Genomic DNA, 10,683 nt, shown 5'->3' on the forward strand with positions numbered 1-10,683 from the left:
CTATTTCCACCTTTGATCTATCGGTGAATAAGTAAATTTCGCCGTTTGAACTATCGATCACAGATTCAATCCACTTTACTGGTGTATGAAAACTTTGTGTTTTCTTTATCATGAATCTCCTTTTCTCGGTCACATTCCTAACTTAGTTCATGCACAAGGTCGAATATGATACCATGTCGTTAGTGACGCCGAGTCTGGCACCAATGGCCTATTGTACCATTTATTGGCCGGAAATCAGGGTTACCCATATACTCCATAGCGAAGACGAGGGCTAGCAGATGTCAGCGGCATTAGTTTGCTAAGTTTTAATAAGACGATATTAAATTGGATGAAATTTCTTGTTTGTGAGTTGTAAAATTTTCATACATAACACTATTTGAACCGATTCGTAGGAACAACTAATAATTGTTCCTGTATATCTCTCACGGTAATTTCCAGTTGAAAATGCCGTACACGAATACCAAGAACTTTTGTGAGACTATTTCCTACTGACCCTAGTCTTTATAAACAAAAAAAAAAAACTAAAACATCACTCTTTATCTTCGGTTATAACTGATTAGTATAAGTAATGAGTAAACTAACGACATGATTTAGTTGCCATTCGCTTGTGGAGACGCGACGACGACGTGAACGTGTTTGTGAACTTTTTCTGATACGAGCGCAGAGTATACAAGTTTGTTTCACGAGACTCGTTTTTTGATTGTCTATCATTCAGCGACTGCGAGCATTTCGGTATCTTCGCACAATAGCATTTGCAAAAGTGATAAAAATGAGTCCGACGACATCAACGCTCGCACGTGTTGATAAGCCAAATGAGCTCTTTTCACGCTCCGAAGTCGAGCAAATATTGAGCAATATATTGAATTCAAATGTGGCGGCTTCGCTGTTGGAATATAATGTGTCGCCAGAGTGTGGACCAACTGGTTACTTAGGCGAATATTTTCACTTGGAATTAAAATATAAATTTCTAGAGGTAATGTCGCTTTGAGTGGCACTGACCTATGGGTAAATGCCGCTCATAAAGGGTGTTTCATTTTGAACAATTGTTATTTTCAAGGGATAATACAAATCCAATTTTTTTTTGGTTTGCTAAGATTTGTTTTAACATCCAAAGAAAACTTCGAAGATCATATAAAATATATAGCAGATCAACTGAAAAGTCCCCGGCCTGATTTAAGCCTACTGGAATTAAAGAAATTTTAGTTAGTCCTAACCTTGAAAAAACCCGTGTATGAATTTGACAGCTGACGGATTATTAGTTTATGAACTTTATCATTTTGAGTGAAGCAACTTTTGTTATTGAGAAAATGAATAAAATTAATTTCGGATGTTCATAAAATATTGCTTTTTGGCGGGAAAAAATACAGAAGAAGCAAAACCTTGGCTTGATGATGAGTTTCCAGACACTGTCCAAGGAAAATCAACTATCAAGGATTGCTATACTCAGACACAAGGTGAAATGGACACCGAAGACAGTGAACGCAGTTGAGATGTTGCTACCGACGAAAATATAAAAAAGTACAGGAAATAGTTTTGGAGAACTATAAAGTGAAGTTGTTCGAGAAAGCAGATACTCTAAAGACATCAACTAAACGTTGAGTTGAAGATTCGGAGCAGTGTTTGGAGATATTCACGCGTAATAAACCCGAGTTTTTGCGTCAATATGTGATAATGGATGAAACATAATATCGCACCGAAGTCCAATCGTCAGACATTCGAGCGAAGAAAAACGCAACAGTCGGCTGGCAAGGTTATGACGTCTGTATCTTGGGTTATGCATGGAATAATTTTTATTGACGCCACGGAAAATGGAAGCACTATCAACAGCGACTATTACAAAGCATAATTAAACTGTTTATAGGACGAAATCGCCGAAAAACGGTCGCATTTGAAGAAAAAGAAAGTGTTGTTTCAGCAAGACAATGCAACGTGTCAAAAATCAGTGAAAACGAAAAACAAATATCCCTGAATTAGGCTTCGAATTGCTTCCACATCCACTGTATTCTCCAGATATGCACCCCAGCGACTATTTACTTCTTTAAGATCTCAAAAGAATGCTCGCTGGGACGAAATTCTCGTCGAATGACCGCCGAAACTGAGGACTATTTTGAAGTATCGAAAAGTTGTGGGGTCGCTAAAAACAGTGTATCACCCTTGGACATACAAACTGATCATTAAAAATCAATAAAAATAAATTGTATACCTTTCAATGCTATAAGATGTGCATCTGTATTGGGGTTTAGAGCTTCCGTTTAGACGAGGTTAACATTTTTTCTTCTTATGAAGTTCGTTTTGACAGAGAGAACTATGGTCATTTTGCTTACAATTTCATTTCTATGAAAGTTGAAGCGTTTTTTGTCGCTTATTTATTGGAAGCTGAAGGATATTTACCACTCATGAAGTTTCCACACTTAACTCTACACGTATGAATTAGCTAAAAATCCATTACATCTAACTCACCAATTTTAGACGCCAATAATTAAATTCTCAACAACCAAGCTCCTCTCTAGACTCATGAATTTAAAATTCCATAAACCTAAGCACCTAATTCTGATATTACTTCTAGGCAAACGACACAATTCAAACAACGAGAGTCTTCGTGAAATCCTTGCCTTATCAAAATCCCAAGATGACGGCGTTTATTGAGGCCTGTGGCATGCTTACCAAAGAAGCAGCGATCTACGAGCAACTCTTAAATGAGTTGAGGAAATTGAGTGAGTACCACAATTATTTGGGTTTGTTGGAAAAATATCATTTGCAAATATCGACCCAAGAAACTGAGACATAAATTTTATCCACTATTGTTTGGCCATTAATATTTATTATCTGCTGGCTTCTTTTTATTGCCATTTTTATGTTATCTCTTGTGTTATCATTCTCATTAATAATATTAAATATGTCCATTAATAGAGATTTTTAATTATGTCTGTTATCTGCTACAGCGCCGACGGTCTGGTGCGCTCAGTGCTACTTTACGCGCAGAGATCTGTTTGTCATGCAAAATATTGTCGATATGGGCTATGAGCCATTGGTGAATCCCGCGGAATTTTTAACACAAACACAGATGGACGTACTATTGAAAAGCTTAGCCACCATGCATGCATGTAGTATCACATATGAAGCGCGAAATCAAGTCAATATCGGAGCGCAGCTAAACGATGTGCTCAGAGAGATGACAGTTACACCAGATGTGGTTTTTTATACCGCAGGAGTGAGGGTAAGTGTTAAGTATACTCGTACATATAATTTAATAGTTCTTAGTATCTATATACCTTATCGATTTTTTTAGTTTTGAATAAAAAAATTGCATAGTTTGTTTGGATGTTCAATGCATTTCAACAATTCATATAAAAGCATCAGGTATTCGGGCCGCATGTAGCTTTATCATATCTTCTGGCAGCTTTACCAGCATTGTTAGGTTTTCTTAACATTTTTGCTTTTTCTAAGATAATTAGCAAAGATCACTATCCAAAGGGAGGGAACCTTATTATCTCCGAATAAATTGTTCAGATCGGACAATTAGTTATATATAAGATATTTGTCATATAAACTGATCGACCAAACTCAAGTCTCTGTACGAACCTTTTCGAACTTTAAGAGCGATATCGAGCGAGTAGATATCAACTTTTGATACTTCAATTAGCCTCTGGAGCTGCGGAGTTCCTAGATATCTAAGACGATTTCTAGATAAGCTGAACAGAAGTATAACAGGTATTTCGGCGTCTATCTCATGCCTCCTTCCCAGTACCTTCCGCATGCCAGTGGATTGTGAACTGTCATTAGAATTACAAATGTTTTGTAGACCCTTCGAGAAATTCCAGCTCAACATGATCCGTCTGTCAGCCCTTTCGGAAATTTCATTACGTATCGTTTTTAACATTACTTGTGCATCTCCTGGACTGGTTCGATAGTCAGACGGATGGCTTGGAAGATACTGTTGTAGTCCGTCAGCTAAAGTCCCCTGAAGGTGCCTCCTTGACCAACCTTCCGCATGCCAGACCCCGGATAAGTAATTTTCAATCGCGTGTGTAGATGTTGTAAGTTCCGCTGTCGAGTCGATAGCTAAAGAAACTTGTAAAGAATTCCCTAACGAAGAAATCCAACTCCTTCCTCTGCAATAGACCCCGGCGCCCATTCCATATCGTAATTTTCAACGCAAATCAAGTCGAACTGGTTCGATAGTCGGACGGATAGATGTTTGTAAGTTCCGGTGTATTAAATATTATTTAAAGCTGTCGAACGATTTTACGCATAGCTAATTTTAAACATATATATATCGTGAAGAATAACTCACCTAACGAATTTACCTTTTTGAAGACAATCTTATAGGTCATTATGCTACAGAGCCTTCCTCTGCAGCATCGATTGGTGATAGATTGAATAACATTTCGTTTGAAGCCGTAAAGGAGTGGTCCTTAATCCAGCGCTATAGCATCCAATCAAAATCAAGTTCTCGTATAGAAACTCTTTAATTTTTTAAAGCAACGCTACAAGTTCGAACAATTTGGTCAGATCGGACCACTGTAGCATATTGCTGTCATTCATTCTGATCGATGAAAATTAAGACAAAGAAATTTTTATACCTTTTTAAGCTATAAAAAATGCAACTTTGGAGGGTATTAAATATTTAAAGCTGTCAAAGTTAACGATTTTACTTGTCTCCAATACCAAGACACTCCGAAATATCTAATATCATATGTATATATACTTGTACATATATTGAGTATGATTTCTTCGAATATTATCAGTACTATTTTCTTGCAGGCAGTCTTAGCTGTTGCCCGCGTCCACCCCGCTTACCAAAGTGAGACGTTGCAGAAGTTCATTGCCGAAGAGCTGCCGCAGCACATGGACGACGTATACGAAATGGTAAATCCATCCAAGAAATATCGAAACGTTTTCAGCCATCGCGATCTCTGGGGTGGCAATTTCTTTTTCAATAAATCCAAACCCGACACAGAACCTGTCGTGCTCGTAGACTACCAACTGGCGCGCTATAGTCCACCCGCGATCGATGTGCTCATGGCGGTGTATATGAATATAACACCACAACAACGAAAAACGATGAAACACTGGTGCTATGATAGGTACTACAATTACTTTGCTGAGGAGCTAAAGCAACAGGGCCAAATGGCAGCGGAGCAAATTAGTCGGAGTGAACTTGAACAGTCGCTGAAAGAGTTGGAACTCTTCGGCGCACTATACAACTGCATATCAGCGACGATACTGCGGGTGCCAGGGGATTACTTAAAGGATTTGAAGTTAAATCATCCAGACGCTTTTCATCGCTATACAAATGTGGACCGAGTGGCAGAGGTACTTGAGCTGCTTAAAATAGATACGACATTCCGAGATTATATTTTTGAGTGTGTTGACGAAATGATACGTTTGTTGTTGTAGCAAGTGATGTAAATAATAATATACATATAATATATATCATATCATAAAATTAATAAAAATTAAAAAATTATTGACACAAATCTGGATTTTGTATTAAATGTTCGATGAGTTCTTCAATGGGCCACATAATCTTCGACTCGTAGGTGGGATCCATTTCCATGATACGTTGAAAGAATTCATCACGTTTCGTATTCATATAGTAGTCGAACTTTTCTTGCTCCTCTGCCTGCCACTTATTGGACAAACCGTCTGGCATCATTGTTAGTGGCTTAGTAATAGCCATATTAACGAGTGCGGGCAGATGAGCACGACGTATATCTTCCAGCAGCTCTGCTTAGTAATAATATCGGCCGGCAAATCCAACTCCTTGAAGCGCGCTTGCAACTCGGAAAAATAATGTTCGATATACTCCTTCATATGCAGCTTTCTTTCGCTCGCTGTTGTTTGGCCATACAAAAAGAATAGTATGTCTAAGCCAGGCTGTGCGTATCGGCTTTGTTGAAAGTCAACAATACAGCAAGCAGTGGGTTCATGCTGTGTATTGAACTTGAAAAATATGTTTCGATCCCATGAGTCACGATGTACGTAAACATTACGTGAAGTGGTTGAGGGCTCCGTATACTTTTGCATGTCCATAAGCAGCGCAAAAAGCTTGCCATTGATGAGTGATTGTTTCTCTGGTGTTTGAAATTTTCGGTAATTTTTCGCAAGGAAAATTATTCCCTGTAAAATATAGAATTGAAATATTATTTAGTTCTAGTTGATACTTTGTGATAGTCAACAAAAAATTTTGACAAGTTGAAGGCACTGCTATACCATGAAAAATGTCGATGTATCTAGATGCAGTTTTGCGGACAAGTTGTGGACGTAATTTATATATAACGGGTGTTTTTTTAACATATAATTTCTTTTTTCGGAGTTGGTCATTTTGAACAATATTTGGTCGACGTAATCACCCACCCGAGCTAAAAATTCGACCAACCATGGATCGGTTCCGAGTCCTCAGAGATGCCGTACAAGAGCAGGGTAAAAAAGAAGACCGGAATTGGGTTTTCCAATGTTAATCAAGTTTTCGGATGTTAGCCGTACACCATTCTTGGCATCTGGTCGACTATTTCATAGCCCTCGACGACGTTGTGGCCTGGCACTCAGTAGGAGGGAAGTTTCTTGCTTCTGGCAACACCTTCCACTGCCGGCCGCTTGACTGCCTACGTAGATGTTGACTATGGAATTGCCTGCAGGTGCATTAGAGGTCAGCTCCATGGCTTTCGCAATAGGAAAGGCCTCAGCTTGAAATATATTGCAGTGGTCAGGCAGCTTAAAAGGTTGTCTTATGCCTAAGTCTGCGCAGTATATTCCCACACCAACTCCATCGTCTATTTTCGAGTCATCCATGTAGATATTTAGAGTGTTGCGCGTAGCTACTATACCTTACGCCATCTATCCTTTCCTTTGTTTACTTTGAACCTTCTTTCCCAGTTGAAAAGTGGAACCATGTAGTTGGTGTTTGCCCAGCCGCCATTATTCACCGAGCTATAAGGTTCTATATGTAAATTCATCTACAGCCAGTAGTCGTCCCGCCGATTTTGCTAAGCAGTTTTCAGCAAAGAGTTCTATAGGTGGCAGGTTTAGTACCAATTCAAGAGTCGCAGTTGAGTTGTTCTTAAAGCCCCTGTTATGCACAGCACAGCGAACCTCTGAACCCTTTTCATTGGCTTCCGGTAGGTGGATTTCCGTACGCCTGTCCACGATACTACTGCACCGTAGAGCAGAAATGGTCTTACAATAACTGTGTAGCACCAGTGCATGAGAGAGCGAGAGAGCCCCGAGGTTTTGCCGAACATCTGCCTACACGCATATAAACCATTGCTAGCTTTTCTCACTTTTTCCTTCACGTTCTGCTTCCACAGTAGTTTGCTGCCCAAGACTACCCCAAGGTACTTTGCGGACCTTGAGGGAGAGTTATGTCTCATTTATCGAAGGGAACCTCCATAGAGGAATCCGTTTTCTCCGGGTTCAACCCTAGACCTGCTTGCGATGCCCAATTCTGGACTGTAATGAGAGTGGTGGTCATAATACTGCTAGTGATCTGTAGACACCTACTCGTTATTAAGATGGCAACGCGTTTTTAGCAGAAAGAAAGATAAGCTTATAGGTCTAAATTCTTTTGAGTAGGTTGGGTTGTTCCTATCTATAACGATATGAAGTATTTAGCACGCGATTACTGAGATAGGGCCCCAAATGTTGCAACAAGTGATCGAAAATTGGGCCGCTGGACTGGAATTTATTCGAGCTAAACGCGACAGTCACTTGCCAAAAACCATTTTGAAAACATAATGGCAAACCCTTATCTTCATAAAAGAGCTAATTTTTTGCCATAACATTAAATTATATCCGTTTCAATTCTTTTTGACTACCACATGCCAAAAAACACCCTTTATATGCATATCTAAATAATGTGCCAAATGCGACTATGCCTCAACTTGTTAGAACTCAATTCAATTTCACTTTACCTTCGCGCCGGTGACGTACCACTCATTTTCTGCAATCAACATCAGTTCAAATAGCGAATCCCCGAATTGCTTGCCGATATTGACGCCTTCCTTTTCCTCCCATGCAATGCTGCCGGCATGAAGCTGTGCCAAATGCGTGAGAAATAGCTTGATATGCCGGCTCGTATATGGCTCATCGCTGGCCAGATGCCGATAGCCTAGATGGGCAGCGAAGAGATCCTCAAGCACCAACAAATCACCTCGCGTATAGTAGCATTCAGCAGACAGTTTTGTGGTGGCTGAGCGCAATCGGAAATAAGATTTCAAAATTGAAACGAAATGCCAAATTATACTCACCATACTTTTGTATGTTCGGCAAGATCGCTGTGTAGGCACAGATCTCTTTGCGAAAAAAGCTCTTGCGCTCACACTCAGCACGTTGCAATTCGTTCGAAAGGGGCACCGATTTTACAAAACAACAAAGCTCTCGCGTACCCTCCGGTGATTGCTGAGCATTTATGATTATAATAATATTTTATAAGAAATGAACTTCTGCATTTTGCTTACCTCGTCTGCTATTTGCACGCGCAGCTTGAAATATTCACCCATAAAACCCACGAGCTCATTCGATCCCTTCTCAAGTGCATAGCTGACAATTTTTATACTCTCATCTGGGCTTAATTTCAGCGCATTTCTAACAACTGTTTCGCATTCTTTGGCGTTTAAAATTTCAACGACTTTCTCACTCATTTCAGCCGGCTACTGTTCCCAACGCTCGCTAATTTCGAACTGCCGTTACTTAATGGATCGCAAACGTTTTCTCTGCCATTACAATATGACACTCACGATCGTTTTAGTTTATTGTATATATATTAGTCTATTAGATGCACACATACTAGTAAAGTTTTAAAGTGCACTGCTGCTAGTAACTAGCTTATGTTAGATATATTATATTTGTAGCGCGATCTTATCTCACCCCGCTATTTCAATCTACGAATTAGCTCCCGGCTTATCATTGTGTTTTTCTATTATTAGAAGTGCTACAAAGAGACAAAACGTCTACAAAAATTATATCAACAAATTAAGTATCAGCTAAAATTATCATTTATATCAGTTAATGCTTAGAATAACTTACCTTTTTCTTGAGTAGGCACTTACACTGTCTTTGATCAGAAACTTAAATTGCCGAAATTATTACTTCTTTTTTAGTTTTTAAACCTAAAAACTGTTTCATGATATTATAGTACGTTTTATTCATAAGACAGCATTTAAGCTGTCAGATCACTACATACTATTCATGCAGAGTCTTTAGTATTGGGAAAGCCGCGGAGCTAGCTTAGAATACATCAGCTGGCAACCCAACAGTTAACTTTTACGTGGATAGCCAGCAACATTTAGGGCTATAAGCACATTGGCCAGAAGTATCTCGGACAGGGCAACAGTGTAGAGTGTCGGCAGAAACAAGCGACTTTACTTCTTCTGCGTCCTGGCACGCACAAAGGCATCCAGGGCAATGAGGTAGTAAAGGCGATTGACAATAGAGGAAAGTCGTGATCGACTTTGGTGAAGCCATCCATTATCTACATGAGCATTTAGGCGGGATCATGGCTTCGGAAGATTAAAACACGATGGAATGATCTTCCCAGATATATTTTGGACTGGATCATGGATTCGAAAGTTCAAACTACGTTGGAATGACCTATCTGGGCTTTGATCTTTCGAAGCCATGATCCTGTCCAAAATCGCAAACGTCATGTATACAGCTTGTTTAAATGAGTTAAGCATCCACCCCCACTACTCGGTAAAACTGGCGCATCGTAATAAAGCAGCTCAATTCACCACAACTACAACGCAACTCACCACATCTGTACACCAACCCACTCAACAAAAAGGATGGACAACGAGAAAGCAGACACACTTGGTTATACACACCTGTGCATATATTTTCGTTTCGTCTGCGGGCCTAAGCGCCATATCGCCATCAAGTTTATACTCCCTTTTCGATACAGCGTACAAACGCTGCTACGTAATTTTGAGTCAGCCGTAATCCTTACATTTCGACATCAATACGTTCCGACACCCATCGCGCGCTGCAGTCAACCTCCACTTCAACAGCTGCTACGACTCGCTACGACACCAAAATGGGCATCCAAATAATCACAGGTAAAGCGGTAGTTCCGAAATACACTAAGTTCCTACTGACACTCGATAGAAGCGCAGGCATCCTAAAGTATGACCAAGTACTTCTCATATGCTGCGTAACGGCAATCCATCTGGATCGCGAGGGAACATATCCGGCCTTCCGAGGCTCATTAGTCTACCTTCCTAACCTAACCTATCGTACTTTCGATACTTATTATACTACAAGCGGCTGCAGGAAAATAGGCGGAGACTAATTGAGAATCGAATTGGTATAGAGTAAATCGGAATATTCCAGTGAGGTCGTTCTGCATTGACCGAAACAAGTAGTAGTTAGACAAGAACTAGGCTGTACGGCGGATGAGGCAAATCTTCCCAGCCGCTATTTTTTAATTTGGCGTCCGCAATTTAGTTGATACATTATTCCAGTTTGTCGATATCTTGGAGAAATGTTCTCCTGATGTACCTAAGCAGGTGCTTGGAGAGAAGTGTATGGTATTATGATGCTTTATAGGGAGCATGTGTGCCTTGCTGTGAAGATGTTCAATGTAAGAGATCAGAAGACATCCTGTTATAGTCCGGAGTGCGGTGTTCTGACAGGTCTGGTCAGTCGACCATACTCGTATTCGTAGTTAACGACCGAGCGCCCGCT

General features: G+C 40.0%; 2 protein-coding genes across 2 annotated transcripts; one reads left to right on the plus strand and one right to left on the minus strand.

Moving 5' to 3' along the window:
* The first annotated feature begins 608 nt into the window (after positions 1–608).
* LOC126753284 (uncharacterized) lies at positions 609–5,480 on the plus strand. Its single transcript, XM_050464613.1, has 4 exons — positions 609–973; positions 2,567–2,714; positions 2,943–3,217; positions 4,765–5,480. The coding sequence occupies exons 1-4, from the start codon at positions 770–772 to the stop codon at positions 5,398–5,400; spliced, it is 1,263 nt and encodes a 420-aa protein (XP_050320570.1). The 5' UTR covers positions 609–769; the 3' UTR covers positions 5,401–5,480.
* On the minus strand, positions 5,372–8,705 carry LOC126753283 (uncharacterized). Its single transcript, XM_050464612.1, is given in 5 exon segments — positions 5,372–5,733; positions 5,736–6,123; positions 7,914–8,191; positions 8,250–8,400; positions 8,460–8,705. Coding segments are annotated over 5 exon segments (1,266 nt in total). The 5' UTR covers positions 8,643–8,705; the 3' UTR covers positions 5,372–5,467.
* Between the last annotated feature and the right edge of the window lie 1,978 nt (positions 8,706–10,683).

Source organism: Bactrocera neohumeralis, chromosome 3, assembly GCF_024586455.1.
Source record: "Bactrocera neohumeralis isolate Rockhampton chromosome 3, APGP_CSIRO_Bneo_wtdbg2-racon-allhic-juicebox.fasta_v2, whole genome shotgun sequence".
Taxonomy (NCBI): domain Eukaryota; kingdom Metazoa; phylum Arthropoda; class Insecta; order Diptera; family Tephritidae; genus Bactrocera; species Bactrocera neohumeralis.

Excerpts from the sequence above, each read along its gene's own strand:
- LOC126753284 (XM_050464613.1), top strand. The coding sequence starts at position 770 with ATGAGTCCGACGACATCAACGCTCGCACGTGTTGATAAGCCAAATGAG. Across the intron at positions 974-2,566 it reads TAAAATATAAATTTCTAGAG|GCAAACGACACAATTCAAAC; the intron begins GTAATGTCGCTT and ends TATTACTTCTAG. Across the intron at positions 3,218-4,764 it reads TTTATACCGCAGGAGTGAGG|GCAGTCTTAGCTGTTGCCCG; the intron begins GTAAGTGTTAAG and ends ATTTTCTTGCAG.